Raw genomic sequence first — 21,549 nt, forward strand, 5'->3', positions numbered from 1 at the left:
TGCCTGGTGCACAGTTTACACATTGGCCCAGTTCACATGTCATGCTAAGCCAAACCATGGCTTAACATGCTGGGCATTGGGAGAGGAGCTCATAGCCACATTGCTTCTCCCTGGTTGTTTTGCTGCTTCATCATGCATGTCATCCAGACCTGGGCTTGTGGTTTAGCTCTCCCAAATAGTGAGCCATAAAGCATAGGAAAACCTTGTTTACAGCTCATGGTTAGTCTGGAAAGAGATAAACCAGGAGCCCAGGTTCAGATGTCATACCTAGCCAAACTATGGCTTCATTCAGCATGGTGCAGCAGAAAAGACCACGGTGGAGGAAAGTGGCTACAGACTCCTCTCCTATAGTCTGTATGTTCATGTCAAGCCATGGTTTGACTCAGCAGGATGTATAACAAACGGGCGAGAGGGACGACAACAGACTTCTCCCCTCCCTTCTGCTGGCCAGATAAGAGAAAGGCACAATGATATTTGGAGCACTGAAGAGGAGGCTGTTTTGGTGACAGTCCTCTGTCTGTCTCAGAAAATGTAAAGTTCTTCCATTTTTGTTAAATCCAATCAGGATTTGTAAGATCAATACTCCAAACACCGAAATGTGTTCCCAATGCAGTCCTACATCTGGAAACAGGCCTACATAGGGTTGAAGCTAAAGTGTGGCATGCTGCCTTTTACTTCTGGCTAAGACAGGCATCCCCAAACTTCAGCCCTCCAGATGTTTTGGACTACAATTCCCATCTTCCCCGACCACTGGTCCTGTTAGCCAGAGATCATGGGAGTTGTAGGCCAAAACATCTGGAGGGCCACAGTTTGGGGATGCCTGGGCTAAGATTTAGTAAGACACCAACTGGCCTCCTCCCCTTGATACACTGTGATAACTTTCAATCAAGCTGGGAGAAGAGCATCCACAGGAAACTATCCTTATATGGACTTTCAACAGAGCATCTTTTAAGCCTGGAAATGGGAAGAGTGAAAAACCTACACGACTCTCAACAATTTTTAGGCACCTTTATGACCATAGAAGGATCCACTTAGCAAATTACCTCAAGTCATTAGATAATCCCAAACATCGCTGGGCATTCTCCAGGGCCCGTTTTAACGTCCTCCCCTCAGCTTTACTAGTCGGTAGATACAACAAGACTCCGATTGACCAAAGACTATGCCCCTGTGATGACAATGAGATCAAATCCATCGGGCATGTCCTTTTATATTGCCAATTATACCGTGTTACGAGGAAAGAGCTGATCGAACCGCTCCTAGTGAAACAGCCCGGCTGATCAGAGGAAGCCTACACCAGACACCTTTTAGCTGACACAAGACATAGAGACTACCAGGATTGTAGCAAAATTTTGCTACATAGCGACAAGAATAAGACACGCCGTGATGACAGCAAACACCAGTGACAGATAACCTAGTTGATCTATTGTAGGTTTATCACAGGAGCGTCAACAGGTGGCCGAGATTCATATACTGTATCAAACTTTTATAAAATTTTAAAATTTGTAACATTTTAACTGCAATTTTACTATGTAGATACCCATTCCATGAACTGAACTGTATAATTCTCTCGCTGGTCTTTGACCGTATTAAAGATTTATTATTATTATTATTATTATTATTATTTCCATTTTTGTTGAAAAAGAGCTTGGATCAACTCTGTGGTGAGATGGAAAGAACCTGCCCGTCTTTACTTAAGAAGATAATAAAATCTTAAAGTATCAACAACTTATATATCTCCTTTAGTAGAAAAGGGTAAGACTGATAATTTATATTGGCAGCTTGGATTCTACTTCAAGAACATCTTATATTTATGCAATCACAAACTGTTGCTTCAAGAAATAGGCCAGAGATTACACAAGATTTACCAAATTTGAGCAAGCATAGTCAATTATTGTTTATTAGATGGGTCATTAAAAAAAAATCAGAGTTCATCACAGGGGCTAGTATTGCTTGATAGGGTTTTTTTAATATATAAAAAGATACAGAAATCAATAGACTACTGTATATACAAGTATTTCACTTTTAAAAAGCTAATCATGGTATTCAATCCCTTTAAATCCCAACTTATTTATCAGAATATTGCAGAAACACTAACCAGAGTTTATCATTTTTGTAGGCTCATCTTCATCTAAATGTTCTAACGCAGTAACAAAATCATCCTCAATTGATGACACTGACTGATTAGTATCATCATCCTCAGCATGGGGTATGACAGACAGGTGCTTCTGCAATGAGTGTATTTCCACAGTACATCTTATACCAGCAGCATATTTACTCAGTAAAATAAATAAAGAATCCACTTCATGTCTTGCAAATGTTGGAGACAATTTCATCACACACAGAATCCGTGAGGGGTAATTCTTGAGAAAGAGAAAGAGAAAATATGTAGTTTTACCCGTCTTATAATTCAAAGATTATTCCTTCTTTTCTAAACTGCAGTGACATCAGTTAAGGATATAAAGTGAAGTTTCTGCTAATAATTTCAAAAAAATGAAAAGCATATTCCTCGAGTATAATGAGGGGGAAAACTATTGACAAGTGTCAGGGCTGGTGTGCGGCTTCCCACGACCAAGGACCACCAAGACTCGATGATGGGTTTTCAAGCTTTATTGCTATATACATATGTACAGTTCAGAGTTCAGAAAGACATGACCGCCTATTCCGAGTCAGAATCCGGAACTGGCGCGCGTCTCGATCTACGCCAGCAGAACTTCAGCCCACCTCGTTTCCTCCTTTGCTCCTGACGCTTTTCCCCGTCTATGGACCTCAGGGGAGTGAGCGGGACCAGACCCCTCCCTGAACTGCTCAACAGCCTCCTCGTTGCCCCAACCTCCGAAACCTCCCCTCCTGCAGTGTCTTCGGACACCTCCTTTCCTGCACGTGCGTCGGTGGCATCCCTAAGCACCTTCGCCTCGCTCGGAGCCCTTCTGGTTCGCTCTCCTGCCAGTCCTCCTCTTGCTCTGCCCCTTCCTCTGTCCCTGTGCGAACTTGCTCCCCTCCCAGGGTCTCCTCACAACAAGTTTCCATTATCAAAATGGAATATATTTAAAATATTTAGCTTTTTCAGCAACACTCCCAGTGTGTATACATAAGCCTTTGAAAATTTGTAGAACTGAGTAATACACCCACACATTTCATATTTTATATTCAGAATGTTGTGTCACATTAATACAATTAATTTGAAAGGCAAATTAAAGGAAGTATGCTACCAATCATACATTTATGTATTTTAAATCTCTCTTACCTTCTGCTTAAGAACACTAGTCTCCAATGGTTTGTGAATATCCTTTAGAAAAATGACATTTTCATGTAAAGTGCACAAATGGAGGGATTTCAGAAGATCTGGGAGCTCAACAGACATGGCTGCCAATTCCTAAATCAAACACAGAGAATAATACACTCATGCTAGGAAAACTTTCCTTTAATGCCAGAGGACTAATGGCAAACTCAGCCTAGCATTTTTTCACCCGGACATAGTTCCACAGTGCTGGAATCCTGTTTTATTTACAAGCAATTCCAATTATTTGATTATAAAATGTATACTCTGCCTTTCTCCATAATGCACTCACAAGGCAGCTGACAATAAAACAACAATGAAAGGAATTTAAAATAGAAAAGCACAGACAATTGAATCAATACAAAGCAGACAGAAACAATAAAACAATGAATCCTTAAAGGTCATAACTAAACAATGCCAACTGAAACAAAACCAACTAAAGTACCTGCTTAAAAATGGGGAACACATCTTAATCTGGGCGCCACAACTGAAAAGGCTCTTGTTCCCTCCAATCCAAGCACTGCCTGTAGTGGGACTGCAAGAGGAGCCTCAGAAGCCGAGTGAAATTTCCAAACTATTTCATTTAGGAGAAGCCAGTTCAAGAGATGCTCTGCTGCCAGACCTTTCAGGGCTTTAAAGGCAAGTCGTTTATATTTTTACACTCACTTACACTTCTGGCATGCTGAGGCATGTCTGAGTGCTCCTACAGCACAGAAGTAAGGTAAAGGTAAAAGGACCCCTGACAATTAAGTCCAGTTGTGAACGGCTCTGGGGTTGTGGCGCTCATCTCGCTTTACAGGCCTAGGGAGCCGGCACTTGTCCGCTTCCGCAGACAGTTTTTCCGGGTCATATGGCCAGCATGACTAAGCTGCTTCTGGCAAAACCAGAGCAACACACGGAAACACCGTTTACCTTCCTGCCGGAGCGGTACCTATTTATCTACTTGCACTGCGTGCTTTTGAACTGCTAGGTTGGCAGGAGCTGGGACAGAGGAACGGAAGCTCACCCTGTAGAGGGGATTCGAACCGCCGACCTTTCGATTGGCAAGCCCAAGCAGCACAGTGGTGTAACCCACAGCGCTAACACCACTTACTACTAAATATTTTGTCTTTTATACAGCAGCAGAGGAGAGTGATCAACTGGGACAGACGATGCGCTACTCCACCAACCTAAGTCTGCTCTCAGCCAGCCCCCACCTGCTGCCATTCATGGGAGCTTTCCTGCACCCAGAGACAGTGCCAGGAAGTGGGAGAGGTGGTGGTGAAAGAGCAAACTGCCAGCTGTCCATGCTAGCTGTCTCCTCCACTGCTGCACCCAATGGGACTGTTCGCAGGATGTAGTGTTTGAGCTTTGTTTTGCCTTCCATGCTTGCAACAAACCTTCCTTCAGCATCTTCTTGTTTGTGGCCATGTTTCATTCATACTCATGAAGAGTGGGTGGCATCCAAGAGCATTTAGGGTGCTTATGGGGGGGCTTCAACTGTCTCTCACTGGGGGGATGCTGACATGTTTGTTTACAGTGTGCGCCTGAGATTGGCCATGTCGAGCATGCCTTGTGGGTGGTGTTTGCTGTTTGGGTGGCATCAATGGTGCTGCATGGATGCCTGCTTGTTACCTCTGCTAGGCTTAGCTTCCTTTAAAGGGCCTTAGCCCCTCCCAATCACCTCCAAACAAGATTTGGATGCAGAGGTTATTGTGCTGGAGTATTAGCAGCGGGCATAAATCATGGTGCTTTCCCAGTTTGCTCTGCCAGTCAACTAAGATCTCTTATGCAGACACCATACCTTAGGAGCAACAGCTGTCTCATCAGCAAAGCACAGAAATGTGACCTGTAATAGAAATACATATAAGTTATATAAGCAAATAGAATTATATTAAAGCTTTCAATTCTACACTATATAGATGTAGAACTATACAGATATAGAACAGAATATGGATTTCCTCTAACACACATTTTACCAGGAGGAGATGGGTGGGTGTACTTTATTACTTATCCATATACCCAGAGTGCATACTATTTCTGTTATTAATATAAATGAGGCACTGGACAGAAGTGGGCTGCCCAATACCTTTCTGTGAGGTGTACATGGGTCACATAATGGCCAAATGTGGTGCAGCTGAGATTCTGAAGGGGTATGCATACCCCCGACACGCACCCTTGTATGTCACCTGCAAAAAATGACAAGGAAAACAGTGGGCAAAGAAGCTCAAAGAGATACTGTTGTGCTGCAGCCAGGAATCTTACCCTTACCTAGGCAATTCAGCAGGGTAAGCCCAGACCAGGAGACTGAGCAATTGTTTGATTACGCTCAATTGTTCAGTAAGTATTTTTAAAAATCTGAAAACTGTTCTGCACTCCAAATTATTATTTGGTTTTATTTTTAGAACAAGTTTTTGAAGATTCACTATACAGAACTTTTCCCACAACATTATAATGGAAGGTTATTTGTCTGCTCACAATGCATTTGGATTCCTCTTAAGGTATCGTATCCTGGTTATCAAGGAGCAGGTTTTCATCTATGTTCAGCACTATTCCTGTCACTTCCCAGAAGAGGAAGAAACAAGTGGTGGTGGAAGGTGACTCCTTACTGAGGGGGACAGAGGCAGCAGTGTGTAGAGGAAACAGGAGGTGTGCTGTCTTCCAGGTACAAAGATTCAAGATATGAGACAAGTTGCCAAGTCTTATAAAGCCTGCTGACTTTTACCCTTTCCTTCTGATTCATGTGGGTACAAATGATACTGACAGACACAGCCTTCAACATGCAGCAAGGGACTATGAGGTTCTGGGTAGGACTTCACAGGAATGGTGCTACAGGAACCTACTAATGGGTAGGAAAAAACAAGAAGGAAGGATAGAATGACTCATGGCTTCAGTTTTCTCTATACTGGTGCATATAGCATGGGAAACAAGCAAAACGAATTTGAGTTCTTACTACAGGATAGCAAATATTACCTAATAGGCATTACTGAAACCAGGTGGGATGAGACTCACAACTGGGATGTAGAAACCTGCTCAAAAAGAATAGACCAAGCAGGAAGGGAGAAACTGAATGAATAGTATTATATAAGAATGATGTGTACACCTATGAGGATATCTATGACCTGGAGCATGGAAGGCAGATTGAGAATATTTGGGTGAAAACTGTAAGAGAGGGAAACAACAGTGACCTTACTTTGGATGTCTGCTACACTCCTCAAAGCCAGATTGAAGACTTTGATGCTCCCTTACTACTCCCTTACTACTGATTTTTTGCTTCTTAGAATTCCCAAGCAACATCAGTTACAAGGCTGCTAGTGAATTATACAAAACATACCACAAGCCTCCATTGCTAGTAGTATAAAGCAGCACTCATTTATGATGTCTTTAAAATGAGCATACAATCAATATTTGCTAGTATGGATGTAAGTGAAAAGCATTTTTCACATTTATTTTTAAAAAACCTGATGTGTCAAAACAAAGCCAAACCTCATTGAAATTGTCTTTCTCCGCCTTCAACTCTTCTGCCGATACTGTGCATAATTCTTTTTCACTTTGCAACAATGCCTTCAGGGGAGGCATTGAACATTCACCAAAGCTCTGGAAAAAGAAAATAGGAAATGAAAACACACCATATACTTTTCTAGCCTTTTAAGATGCAGGTTTTACGCCAGGTAACTAGATGTGTATATACACTCAATTCAGTCTACTCTGTCTCAATTCAGACCATGCCCCCCAACGATCAAGAATGAATATCAGGCTTGCATGTTGCTTCTGCTCACTGCATCCAATGCATTTCTGATTCTATTTCTGTTTGCAGCTTGGTAGTAGCCATGCGTTGCCATAACTTCCAAACCGGCAAACTTTAGATAGTGCCATCATCCGAAGTAGAATGGGAAAACCAGTTCAAACCAGGATTTCCAATTCTGGTTTGGAGGAGAAACGTGAACCACAGTTTGCCAACTAGGGTGCCATCACAAACGATAGCTACTGCTAAACTGGAAGAAACGAGGAGGGTGCAGGCAAGCCTGTGGCTTGTCCTTGACCATTTGAGGGATCTTCTGAACTGCTGTTCATCTGAAGCAAGCTTGCAAATCCAGAATGAAAAAGTCTTATAAGAGCCCATAGACTATGTTGAACTAGACAAAGGAAGGAAAATATTGTTGTTCTTTACTCCTTGCTGCTCCAGGACAAACTGTTATGGTGACTAGTTACTAAACAGGTTAATCTTTTAATAATTCAAACATTCTGGCTTCTTAAAATTCTAGTATGAATGAATTAAAATCAGGAAAATGTAAGATGTACCAAAGGTCACAAATAAGGATTAAGATATAATTGGGATAGAGGGCCTGATATTTATTCTCTCTTCTTTCTCTTCTCCTCTTTCTTTCTTCTCTTCTTTTGCATATTCTTGCTTCCTATTTATCTTCGTTAGATTAGTTTGGCTGTTACTGTATTTTATGTTGAAAATTCTTAATAAAAATGATTTTTTTTAAAAATGAAATTGAACTGCACAGGCAAATAAATGTAATTTACCCTGCACAGTGACTGAAAAATAAAAATGCAAACCAGAAAGACAAATAACTGGGGGCTGCCTGGTTAGTGCTGGCCCATGACAGAGTCTTTTCAGTGATAGTTCTCCAATTGTGGAATGCCCTTGCTTGTGAGGTGCAACTGGCTCCTCCCTCTTTATTGACTTTCAGGAGGAATTTGTTCCTGGTTGAGAGAATGTTTTAACTGTTTATAGAATGCTTTAGAAAAGAAAAAGCTTTATTATTGGTGTGCTTGCTGCCCTAGGCTCCTTCAGAAGGAAGGGGAGCATATAAATTGAATAAATAATAATACTTAATAAATAACAGAAGCTGAGAAAAAAACAAATAAAAAAATGAAACAAAATTAAGTCATCTTATAAAGCACACTCGCCCAGAGAAAAAGTTCCTAACAGGCATCAGGTGTGGTGGTCAAAAGTAAGCTGAGCACAAAAGGTAGAAGCCACCCCCTTAATGAGAATGCCTGGTAGGTGGAGCACCTGTCAAAACCCTATCTGACCTAGAGATGTTTCCTCTATGCAGACACAGAAACCAAATGCATGACCACAAAGAAGATATTTGAAAAGCCAAAAATATAACATAATCTAAAATATTATATCAAACCTTTATCAGGGCTACAAGACAGTACAAGTTAGATTTATTCAACAACAGGATAGCCAAAAGAACAAGAGTTCACCTTTCTCACTGGTACCCTTGACATCCTATGACTGCTTCGGATCCTGATATGGCCATCCATTGCTTACTTTTTGTTTCTAATGATGAACCCAACAATTTCTAAAGAAAAACATAAGGAGATAGCAATAGGATAACTTTACGAAATCGACTGTTGCTTACATTTTTAAATAATCATTTTGCTAAAAACAATGAAGGGTGTGAATTAAATAGCAGAAAATTAAATGAATATAAACAGCATACTAGCCAGACAGCTTTACCATTAGCAAATAGTCAGGCTCATTGACTAGGGATATGATCCTCACTATAGGAGAGACTCACTCCAGGAGAGAGTGGTTCTGGTGTTGCAGATAACACTGGAACACATATCTTGGCTCATATACTTTTTTGTACCATATACAGAGAATCCCGTTTTATTTTCAATAGCTCAAAGCTGTTTTTAGAAGACTCGGGGGACAGCGTCCATATTACTCAAAGAAACTCACAAGAGAATATGCTTAGAGAAACTAACGTCTTAGCAAGAAAATACTTTAAAAGGTACGATTTGTTAGCAGTAACAACTCAAATCCTCATTTTTGTCTAGGAAAGCAAAGCTACCCATTTCAAATGCAATAAGAAAAAAAGTGTAACTCTGAAAAATCTGGGTTTCTAAGGTAACCTAAATACCTTTAGAACATGGAAACACCTCCACTTGCAACTGGAGATTTTGCCAGGTTTTATTCCTCCCAATGCATTGGCTAGGAGTAAATAAAGTACAATAATTCAGTGCCAAACAAAATAATATCCGACCAGTCTAGCACTGCCATTCCCCAGCTGGTTGTGTTTACTTCCTGACTGAATATGAGTAACATGGATGGTATAACTGCAAGCCAAAAAAATGTGTTCCCCTGCCAGAAACTTGAACCAAATCAAAATTTGGGGTGGGATTCGGAGTTGGCTTCTGGAGGAAAAAACAAATAAGCTTTTTTTGTATAGTTAATGCCTTCTATAATGCAGCAGGAATTATTAAACTATAAAAGGTGCTAGATAGCATTTAAATTTTAGATTTATGAACAGAGCTTTGAAGCATTAACTAATCTTATTATAATACTTTGAAGAAGAAGTAAATAAACAACTGGTATAGTGTGGTAGCTAAGAATCACAAAGTTCCTAGTTTGAATATTGCTACTGCTATGAAATTCCTAGTCTGTATGGTCAGGCTGAAACATGAATGACATTCACCAGTGGCCTGCAAAGAGTGTGGGGGAACCTGGGTCTTCAACCTTAGCAACTGCATAGCAACCAGAGCAGAACAGTTACATGAGTGTGTGTGTAAAACAGGGTTTTGCTTACGAGGGGACGGGGGGGGGGCAGGGAGCTAAGAAGCAGGTGAGCAATGCCAGCAATCTGGACTTTCACTAAACATGCAGAAATTTGGGGCCTATACAAATGGAAGGTGTTCCCATGCATGTGCAGAGAAAAATATTGAGACAATTCAAACCTTAATCTTGGCAGGGAAGAACTGCCAAGCCATTTGGATTTCTGATTGAGGCAGTGCCTCATCAGCCCATGTGTATATAAACACAGCTGACTCTCAATGCCATTTCAGAGAACCAATCCACAAAAAGAATTACGATTTTGGAGGGTACTGCACAGCAGAGGTTTTTGAAAGTGAGCACTTGAGGGCGGAACTTCAGTCTCCCATCTTACCTATTTTTCCTATTTATTTCAAGGCTCCCTGGCCAAGATCCTATTTGTGAGTATTTTCCCCCTCCTTAGTGTGTGGATTAGGGTTAGTTAACGAAATAGGGTAATTCTTTCGCTCTAAACTCTATCCCCCTTTTCCAGGACTTCTTCTTCACAAGGAACCTTTGGACCTTCATTTTTAGGCTGGTTATTTGTCCTTATATTCCTCTGCAATGGAAGACCACAGGGTGTGTTCTGTTTGTCTGCTATCCTTTCATTCACTTTAGCAAAGAAAGATTCCTGGATGGTGTTACTCAGGTCTGATCCACTTGGCACACAAGCACTATCCAGTTCCATCACCAAACTGAGTGGTGACAATATACCTGACTGAAAATGGTGGGCAACAGCTATTTAGCAAAATACCTGACTGAGGAGAAGAGATACCAGGAATAAATGGGCAGTTTGCAACTGCTGTGCACATGTCAGGTAAATTACCATCTTTTGTAAGGCCAATTTTTAAAATTAAGAGTTTTCTTATTACACAGAAGTCTGCAAGGAATGCGTAATTTTCAAAACAGGTTAGATGGCTCTGGCCTGGTTAGAAACTGCACTCTGTCACCTTGAAATCTCTTTCCCATCCCCTGCATTTCAAATTAGTGTGGGAGGCTGTTGTTACCTGGCAATGAGAAAAATGCACTCTGTCCAGTTCCTTTTAGCCTTTTTATTACTTTTAGTCTTTTTATTACTTCATGTCTATTGGTGCTGGAGGAGACTCTTGAGAGTCTCATGAACTGCAAGAAGATCAAACCTATCCATTCTGAAGGAAATCAGCCCTGAGTGCTCACTGGAAGGACAGATCGTGAAGCTGAGGCTCCAATACTTTGGCCACCTCATGAGAAGAGAAGAATCCTTGGAAAAGACCCTGATGTTGGGAAAGATGGAGGACACAAGGAGAAGGGGACGACAGAGGATGAGATGGTTGGACAGTGTTCTCAAAGCTACGAACATGAGTCTGACCAAACTGCGGGAGGTAGTGGAAGACAGGAGTGCCTGGCGTGCTCTGGTCCATGGGGTCACGAAGAGTCAGACACGACTAAACGACTAAACAACAACAAACAATTGGGACAGAGGCTGGGACAGGCCCAACAGGCAGTTAAATATAACCTGAATTGCATATATACATACATATTCACTAGCAATAGCTGGCTCAGTAAGTTATAACCTTACTAATATTTTCATGGTGTGTGACACAATGCAATTCTATACTTAGAAGTAAGTCCTATACCACTGAGATATTACATCTATCAGGATGGCCACCAGAAAACTAAGTGAAGTAGGTATCTGAAGAAGTGTGCATGCACACGAAAGCTTATACCAAGAACAAACTTAGTTGGTCTCTATGGTGCTACTGGACAATTTTTTATTTTTATATATATTAGGAGCAACTACTGTATGTATTTTCAACAAACAGGCACCAACATTTATTGGCAAACCCTACTTGTCCTTTTGCGTTCTATATATTGATGGTGAATTTTGATATAGACAACCCCCAATTTACTTGTGGTTTGTGTTCCAGGTCATCATGCGCGACAGCAGAGCGTGCATAAGCCCATAATGCCCCCCCATTCCACCCACTTCTGTGTGCATGCACAGTTGTGCCCATATCGAATGTGCATAAATTGGTCATTGCCTGTACAGGTAAGAACAACCATAGTTGCTGAGATTTTATATTCTACAAGTATTTCAAGATACAGAAACCCCATTCCTCTTTACATCTAGTCATCACACATAAGCAATAAAGGCACCTCCGTTTTTAAAGACATAAGGTACACATTTTTAAAGACATATTGTACACAAGAGGCTGAAAGAGCTGACACCAAGCTGACTGACTCTATACTCTTGTCAACCCAGTTTAGCTCAATTTATAATAGCTTCATCATATGGTTTGAATTCAATCCTTTTTCTTTTTTTATTACCATAACATTAAAGGTAAAGGGACCCCTGACCATTAGGTCCAGTCGTGACCGACTCTGGGGTTGCACGCTCATCTCGCATTATTGGCTGAGGGAGCCGGCGTATAGCTTCCAGGTCATGTGGCCAGCTAGCATGACAAAGCCGCTTCTGGCAAACCAGAGCAGCACATGGAAACACCGTTTACCTTCCCGCTGTAGCGGTTCCTATTTATCTACTTGCATTTTGACGTGCTTTCGAACTGCTAGGTTGGCAGGAGCTGGGACCAAGCAATGGGAGCTCACCCCGTCACAGGGATTCGAACCGCCGACCTTCTGATCAGCAAGCCCTAGGCTCAGTGGTTTAACCACAGCGCCACCTGGGTCCCTACACCATAACATTATACAGTGCATAAACAAGTAATATATAGCAAAAATCTAAGCAGAGTGTGGCTTGTAGAAGTTGTCTTTAGGCACTGAGATAGCACCTGGCATGGTAGAGCAAATGCCAGGGTCCACTGAAAAAAAGTTTTGTATTTTTTTTAATGGCCTGGATGCTGTAGAGACACATGCTGGACCAGGCAGGCACAATTATTTTCCTTGTTGCCAAAGCCTCAGGGCCTCACCAAAGACATGCACAGTCCTGGATTGTGGGGAAAATTGTCCACCCCACCCCCCAAATTATTTTCCCCAAAGATGCCATGGGGCACCTTCAGGGACAAACTGCAACTTTGGACATGATAGGGTTATTGTTTTATTATTATTATTATAAATAAACCAGCTGCCTTCCCCAACGCTTCCAATATAGCTTTAGCATACTCAGGAATCAAAGGTTTTGTGTCTCTTTTGTAGGAAATGTATACTTTTTTGTGCATTCTGCTAAAAAGGGATGTGGGGAAACAAATTAAGGTCCTCTCGTGCTGTGGTCTCAGTCCATATGAGATGACTTTATGCAGGTGGTGGGGAGAAGGGGCATGTTTATGTTTTCTGCCACCAACTTACTAGGTGGCTTCAGACAAGCCATTATCTCCCACTCTTTTAATATATGGATGGCTATGGCTACCTAAGGTGCACATGGACTTCTAATGGGTGGCAAAGAGACACGGGTGGCACTGTGGTTTAAATCATTGAGCCTCTTGGGCTTGCTAATCGGAAGGTTGGCAGTTCAAATCCACAAGATGTGGTGAGCTCCTGTTGCTCTGTCCCAGTTCAAAAGCACACTAGTGCAAGTAGATAAATAGGTATCGCTGCGGTGGGAATGCAAACGATGTTTCCGTGTGCTCTGGCACTTGTCACGGTGTCCCACTGCACCAGAAACGGTTTAGTCATGCTGGCCACATGACCTGGAAAGCTGTCTGTGGACAAACGCCGGCTTGACCTCTTGGCCGCTCTCTCCGTTTCGAATGGCTGTGCTATCCCAAAGTGGATCCTTTTGCTGCACACGATCCCCATGTGTTTTAATTGTGGTGTATCTTTAATTACTCTGTATTTTAAGAATGTTATGTGATGTGTGTGTGTGTGTGTGTGTGTGTGTATTTATAATATATAATATTTATTATAAATAATGATTACTCCAAGTGAATAATACATATTTATTATAATGATTATTTATTAAATACTGTATATAATAATTACATATATCGCCACACAGACACACACACACACCATTTAATATAAAAAATAACTGTTTTGTAAAGTGCTCCGAAACCACTTGAGCACTGAGCTAATTCATTGCTCCTACTAAGAATAAGCAAAGCAGCGGAAACGAGCGGGCAAAGCGGCGGCGGCGGCGCGTTCGGAAGGGCCTTGCGACCCGTCTCTCCGTCCCGTCCCCGTGACCTAGAGAGTCCATAGCTGCCAAGTTTTCCCTTTTCTTGCGAGGAAGCCTATTCAGCATAAGGGAAAATCCCTTTAAAAAAGGGATAACTTGGCAGCTATGCCTAGAGACACTCCTCCCCCAGGGGCAGCGGCGAGGATCCCGCGGAGGAGCATCATCCTCATCCTCATCATGGGTGTCGTGGCCGCTGTTCCTCTTCCTGCTCCCCCCCGGCCGGAATGAGGGAAAGGGAGGAGGGGTCCGGAGTGGCGTCACGAGAGAGAAGCCAGGGGGGGGGCAGGAAGGCCGAGAAACGGGGGGGAGGGGGCGCCGGACCGTTGCTCGGGCGGAGGGAGGGGGCGCGCGCAGCCCTTCCCCGGAGTCACCTGTACCTTTCAAGGGGGTCTCGACACCCCCTCGCCCGGCTCAATTCCGCCCGCCCCGCCCTCCTCACCTGAGGCGTTTCCTTCCTTCCCCCCACAACTCGCGGACCATCGCCTTCGCCGCCGCCTCCTCCTCCTCCGCCTCCTTCTTCTCGCGAGACTCGGCGGCGCCTCCTGCCCCTGCGGGCAACCCCGTCCACACACGGACGCATTCGCCGCGGCAGCTAACGTTCGCCCCCACCACCGCCACACACTCCGCATGCGCATTAGCCGCGAACGAAGCCGCGGCGTGACGCTCGTGTTCCACGCCCTCTGCCCGCCCCTGCCTGCTCTTACGTAAGCCGCCTGGAGTCCCTGTCAGGGGAAAAGGCGGGCTATAAATAAATGTAAAATTACCACTGCTACACTTCAGTCCAGCCCACCCAATGGTCGTTGGGCTGGTGCTTGTGGTTCTCCCCCCCCCCCCCGAATATACAATATGCCAGAATATTCCTAGACTATACAAACTGGCTCCTGAATAGCAGGGGGTTTGACTAGATGACCCCTAGGACAGCCTTTCCCACTCCACAGCAAACTGGTTTTGAGCCAGGCCCTGCATTAGTTGGTGGCTGAGGAGGTAAAAAAAAAGAATTAGGCTATAGTCCTCCAATATATCCAAAGTCTTTGAAACCTTGCAAAAGTTATTCAAAGCCTGCCAAAGAGTTCAAGTGTTTACAGTGTTCTTTTAAATACAATCCATATTTGTCCCATTTTCTGTTGAAGTTTTGAGCCTCCTGATTTCTGATTTTCCTAGTCAATCTAGCCATCTCTGAACTGCACTGAAGGGTTTGCAATACACACAACTCTCTCTCTGCATAAAAAGCAATGGATTCTATTTTAGGGTTGTTGTATTCTCTCCAGTTTCAACCCAATGTGCAATTAAGAGTCTAATATTACCGAACGCGGGTGGCACTGTGGGTTAAACCAGTGGTCCTCAACCTTGGGCCTCCAGATGTTTTGAGACTACAATTCCCACCATCCCTGACCACTGATCCTGCTAGCTAGGGATCATGGGAGTTGTAGGCCAAAAACATCTGGTGGCCCAAGGTTGAGGACCACTGGGTTAAACCACAGAGCCTAGGGCTTGCTGATCAGAAGGTCGGCGGTTCGAATCCCCGCGACAGGGTGAGCGCCCGTTGCTCGGTCCCTGCTCCTGCCAACCTAGCAGTTCGAAAGCACGTCAAAAGTGCAAGTAGATAAATAGGTACCGCTCCGGTGGGAAGGTAAACGGCATTTCTGCACGCTGCTCTGGTTTGGCAGAAGCGGTTGTCATGCTGGCCACATGACCTGGAAGCTGTACGCCGGCTCCCTCGGCCAATAACGCGAGATGAGCGCCACAACTCCAGAGTCGGTCACGACTGGACCTAATGGTCAGTCAGGGATCCTTTTATTACCGAACAACACAGCAGGGTTGTTGTAACCCAATCCAAAGTCTGACCCCATAGCATTTAGTATGAATTGCCTGTATTCGCTACCTGGAATATGAATTTTGGAATCTGCCTTCTGCAACACTTGTGTGGTGCTTTTGTGCAACACTTGTGTGGCTAAGGGGTTGGGCAATTTCTAAAACCTTTTAAAGTTTTCACACAGCTTTGTTCTGGGTCCTCATCCAGTGGGTGGGGGACTGTTGCAACAGAAAAATAAACATCTCCTTGCTTTCCTTCTATTGGTTCCTGCCTCCATTCATTTCTCTCTGACCAATAATCGGCTTAAGGGACACTGAATCCCTTCATGGAGAGTTGGGCTGTGAAAGGCAACCCTAAATTTTTCAACAACAGTATGGGGGTCTTGGATTGAAGAAACAGTCTGCTGTCATACTAGGCTGGACTTCCACCTCTGCTTTTTTGCACTAGATCTTCCCATGGTCTTCGCCATGTTGTTGGGGGTTACCAAGTATTCACACACCTGAAGAAAGGGAAGAGGCTGGATGTGCTGTTAACTCCTGTTGGTGCTTTAGTCAGATTCTGATCTTCTCCCCACCCGAAGATATTTTGAATAGTTATAGTTTGAGACGCAGCTCATGTTATGTCTTCTATAGTATGTGTTGCAGATGAGTCGAAATTAACTGTATAAATGTGTAAGATCAAACTAACCTCGCATGCAATAAACTTGTATTAGTGTTATGTCGCAGACATGCTTGCTGTTGGGTTTAGTGCAAATCAGAAATTAAAGCAAAGGGCGGGAATGAGGAACTGCAATGCCTCTATTGTGCAGTGAGAACGTATGCAAACCAGTATCTTCTCTCTTCTCTTCTGCAGAAAGATAGTCAGAAGGTGTCAAACTGATTGAACGGTGTTGTTTTAAAAACAGACAAATGTGAAATTTGTCTGGGTGAAATAGGCCCGGTTGGGATATCATCAGCCCCCAATAAAGGCGCCCTCAAATAAACAGCATGAGAAGCAGACCAGGTAACAACTACATGATGTTTGTGTGTTCACACAGGCACTGAAAACTTAAATATAAATTTAGGGAGATACTGTGTAATGCCACCCAAAGTAAAGGTGTGTCCTGCATCAAATTCAAGAGCAGCTGCTACTGCAAATGCGTTCTTGGGTGAGAAGAGGCAGCCTGCAGTCTCTGGAGTGGTAAAGATGGAAGGACTTGGATGCATCAACCACCACAAGGTGGAGGGAGCATTTCATTTTAGAGAAATTGCCAAGTGGAGCTGCAAGTCACCGGGTGCTATGCATGTATGCATCTTTATCTCCTACGACAGGCATCCCCAAACTGCGGCCCTCCAGATGTTTTGGCCTACAACTCCCATGATCCCTAGCTAACAGGACCAGTGGTCAGGCATGATGGGAATTGTAGTCCAAAACATCTGGAGGGCCGAAGTTTGGGGATGCCTGTCCTACGAGGAACATCATGGGAGGGGTGTTTTCAGCTACCTCTTGGAAGCCTTCTATTGAAGCTGCTGAAGGAGAGGAACTGTAAGCCACATCATGGAAGGGATGTTTCTATGACCAAGGGGCAACGGTCAAGCTCCCTTGTTATTTTTGTTATTGGGTGCTGGGTTTTGTTTATAAAATCTTGCTGTATTTATAGTTCTGAAATGGTTTTTGTCTGTGTTATTATATGTGCTATTGTGTTCTTTTGCTTTGTTATTAGGAAATTCTTTTTCATTGTTTTTGAAATTTATTGTTTTCTTTGTCGTAAGCCCCTTTGAGCATGTTTTTTGTGTGTGCGGAAAAGCGGCACACACAAATAAAATGAATGAGGAGCCAGGCATCCATCCAATGTTCGGAGACAACCACCCGCCATCTTTTGTTGTGCAATGGACAAAGGAGTCCTAAAACAACAGACACAATACGCAGAGCATTAGATGTTCTTGTCCAGGGCAATCCCAATCTTGTCTACTCAGACGTCAGTCTGCTCTTTAAACCCATTTCTCACTAAAAAAAAATTCAAATTCGTTATTGAGATTGTATGTATTAGTTTATTTCAGAAGGAAGATCCATCGAGTGCCCTTTAAGGGAGGCATATCTCATAAATGTACAATAAAATCAACCATTGCTTCCAGCAGCATACAAAAATACACATCTCCATGACTTCCATACAATAATAAATAGGCAATCATGCATCCAATAATAAAAAGGCACAAAAAACTGGTCACTTAGAAGTCATAAAATTACTATTAACAGAACCACCCAAATACTCTGAATACAGAAATGTAACAATATATCCCAAAGGTGCAAAACACATAAAACATCTTTCAAATAGCATATGCAATAAATATCTCAACTGTTGTATATATTAAAAATAAACCTGTGTCCTTGTAAACAGTATGTAAACAAACAAAAAACTCACCGTTTCTTAAAAACAAATACAAGTAAATAAAGCCCAAACTTACAACATTCTCTGCTCAACAGATTTCATGGGCAAGTTTGTTGACACACTGAAAAATTGGAGTCTTTTTACAGCATATGAAGACGACAGCTAGGCTGACCTGCAGGGCATCTCAGTGCCCATGGCCTGGCCCAGGGCGCGGGGATTGGCATATCTCAGTGGGCAAGGCACGCAACCCATGCACTAAGGTAGGCGCTCTCAATGGTAGGAGGCTATCCCTTGTTGCAAGAACGCTGCACCACCCCATAGGTAAAGATCTGAAGTATGAAAGTGTCATCAATATCAACAACCCTTTAAGCAGAGGTTGGATGACCATCAGTCATGAATGCTTTAGCTGAGATTCCTGCATCGCAGGGCTGGACTGGATGACCCTTGGGGGTCCCTTCCAACTCTACAATTCTGTGAAATAAAACTCAGATTACCATTAATCACTTGCATAGCACTTGTCATTTAGATATCTTCAGACTATGTTTTGCAAATAAGCTGCTAGGCAGGATTCCCATTCTCCAAATGGGAAAGTGTAGGCACAGAAAGGTTAAATTCACAATTGCACATTAGGGAAAAGAAGCTGTCCCTTGAATGGATGCAGTGCCCAGGTTGTAGAAAGGCCTCCCCAAGAGAAAATGTCAGCAATAGACCAGGGCTGGCTCCCCTGGGCCCCTCCACATCAGATGACAACTCCCATCATTCCCAACCACTGGCCAGGCTGACGGGCAGATGAACATTGGAGTCTACCCGCTGGAGATTAACTACCCCTGCACTAGACAAAAACAATTTTTCCCCACCCAGGAATTTAAACATTAAAATCTGAGCAAATCTCAATCTGTTTCACTTCTCTCCTGTTGCTTTTACAATTGTTTTTGTGTTTGTTTGTATTGATTTTATGTTATATGCCATCCTGATCTAACAAGATGAAAGGCAGTATGCACAAGTTTTAATAAACAACAAAAAAATGTTCTTCCAGTTCAACACAAGCTGGCTTCACATAACTACTTTCTGATCTCACATACGCTGGCATTTAGGAAAAAGTGACAGAGTTATCAAACGCCTTGGACAAGAAATGGAATCCAGGCACCCTGAAAGATGAAAGGTAAGAAATAGGCACCTGCTTCATAGTTCTTGTTAACTCAATATTCCTGGCTTAGCTATAATGCAGAGCACCAAGAGGAATGAGGGAAATGGCATGCAAGACCCAGTGTATAGCTTCCAATTAAAGCCAGTGGGAATTTTCAGACAATTGTCAATACACTTTGGCAATAGTGCTGCTATCTGATAATTATGGATAGCTTCATATGGTTTTGAAAAACACAAAATTCCAAGATCTGGCTAACTTGCTAAAACTGGGTGGGCTGGTTGGTTTTAATGAAAGAAGTACATGTTGCTGAAGGAATGTTTTTTTTTAGCATGCAATACTTTGCAAAATTGCCATTAACCAAGCAGGACTGGCTTGTTAGTACTTTTCAACATTTGGTCACATAAGGAATATATGCACATTTAACTGACAACAAAGTCCCCTTAGAGGCTCTAAATGTCTGACCTTTTCAGTGACTGGCACACTCTGAAATACACAGACATTGGCAGAAGCAACGTCATTTAAGATACAAAACCAGTGCTTTTTTTCTGAGGGGACGCAGGGGAGAACACAGCAAGAAATGGGTTTGTTTTACTTGCAGGTACTGTACTTTCTTAGTATTTCTTGGGTTTAAAATTCCTTGTGTTACATTGGACAAAACACTTGTGCTGTGAAGAACATAAACCCATAGAGAAGGGCTGGGAACCTCATTTCATTCGAGGGTTGGATTAAAAAGCGGCTAACCTTCCGATTCCAACCAAAACAAATAAAAAATAAGATTGAGAAAGAGAGAAGCCTGGAAGTATACTTTGAAGAAAAGCAAGATTTGAAAACTGAACTCATAGGGGTAGTTCAGATCTTCCAATTGTTTTAGTTTTAAACCACAGAACTGAGATAAGCTTCCAGAAGGTTAAGTGTATAGTAGTATGCCTTATTTCTCATCCTTACTCCTGCCCTCCCCCAAAAGTAGACAGAGTATCTCCTCGTCTTCCAACCGAGTCTTAGCCATGAAACACACACACTCGGCCTTCTACTGTAGAAATACCTCTGCTTTTTGGTGGGAATCAGATTCCTTGGGGAGCTCCAAAATGAATGGGATCCCTGCGGAAAACAGCTTTTAAAACCTGAACAGCACACAATTCAAACAGCACGGAATTCAACTGGGGTCAAGCTGCAACTACAAAGGAATAACTAAGAAGCCTTGGAGTTAATAATTATAACAATGATGGATTATTAATAATAATAAACAAGCTTCTGGCTGTTCTTTCGCAGCCACAGCTTTAACTTGCCCAGCATTGCCTGTAGGCCAGAGTCTCCCCACTATTTTATAGTGAAATGATAGTTGCACACTGGGGAAAGCAGAAGTCTTTTAAATAGAACCGAAGCTGTTGGAATCCCTCATGGAAATAGTCAAAAGCATTCTCCCCTTGAGCTATGTTAAGTTATAAGTATTCAAAATATTTACAGCCTGATCCTATGCTGTGACCAACACCATTGAAAATAAAGGGTTTAGGCTGCCATCCCATGCAGGACTGGGAACCCCTAAGATTTTGTAAACCCAGCCTACCCATTTCCTACCATTTACCTTGACAGAAAAGCAACTATAATAAAAGCTCTTGTACGTTTATATCTCTGGAACTGGATTAATTTTTCCCACATATGTGGAATCACACACACACAGGGACATATGGCTATGGTTATTTACGTTTACTTATTTACGCACAGGAATGAGTAAACTTTTTCAGACTGGTTGAGGGTTGTGTCATCCCAGTGGAAAGCTGTGGGGGACCAATATCGTGGTAGCGAGGGCCCCTCCCACCATTCTACAACCTTCACAGACATGCACAGCTATTTCACTTGGAAACAGTGGCATTAGTAACTCCACTCAAGCTTCACCATTTTCTCCAAGGATGTTTTGTATCAAAATGGGTTAAAAAAAACAACAACACTGCCCAATACCCTTTTATCTCTCCCTGTGCTGAAAAGCAAAAAGACTTCCAACCCCAAATAATGTAGACCTGAAGGAGCGTCTCCACCCGTATCGCTCAGCCCAGACACTTCAAAAAGCAAGTGCATACTTGCAAATGCAAAATTCATGCCCACTGTTTGCATCTTTGTCAGGAGCACAAACCTATCTAGTGAGACACCTGAACTTGTTGTAGAGGAAGAAGCCGGCCAAGGTACATTTTGCACGCCATCAAAGCCCTTTCCCCTTTCAGTTATTCTCTTATACTGGGAGGAGAGGGTAAAACCAGCTGGGGTTCCTCACACCTATTTTAAAGTTGCAGCTTCCATTTTCTATCA

The 21,549-nt window shown here is 42.8% G+C and overlaps 1 protein-coding gene across 6 annotated transcripts in view; it reads right to left on the minus strand.

Annotated features, from left to right (window-relative positions):
• The window catches only part of AKAP11 (A-kinase anchoring protein 11), a 41,066-nt gene extending 26,624 nt beyond the window's left edge, over positions 1-14,442 (minus strand). For 4 of the 6 annotated variants that reach the window (XM_088676077.1, XM_088676076.1, XM_088676075.1 and 1 more), the window contains exons 1-6: positions 14,360-14,442; positions 8,480-8,577; positions 6,743-6,853; positions 5,061-5,105; positions 3,245-3,373; positions 2,096-2,360 (exon numbers count right to left, since the gene is read on the minus strand). In XM_088676077.1, the coding sequence (XP_088532203.1) occupies positions 2,096-2,360; positions 3,245-3,373; positions 5,061-5,105; positions 6,743-6,853; positions 8,480-8,539 (610 nt within the window). In that variant the 5' untranslated portion in view covers positions 8,540-8,577; positions 14,360-14,442. Of the gene's footprint in view, positions 1-1,042; positions 1,166-2,095; positions 2,361-3,244; positions 3,374-5,060; positions 5,106-6,742; positions 6,854-8,479; positions 8,578-9,141; positions 9,208-14,359 lie in introns of those variants that run through there. The other 2 variants (XM_035103409.3, XM_088676074.1) reach the window with 2 other exon arrangements.
• Positions 14,443-21,549: the final 7,107 nt, after the last annotated feature.

This window comes from Zootoca vivipara, chromosome 8, assembly GCF_965207765.1.
Source record: "Zootoca vivipara chromosome 8, rZooViv2.hap1.1, whole genome shotgun sequence".
NCBI lineage: Eukaryota > Metazoa > Chordata > Lepidosauria > Squamata > Lacertidae > Zootoca > Zootoca vivipara.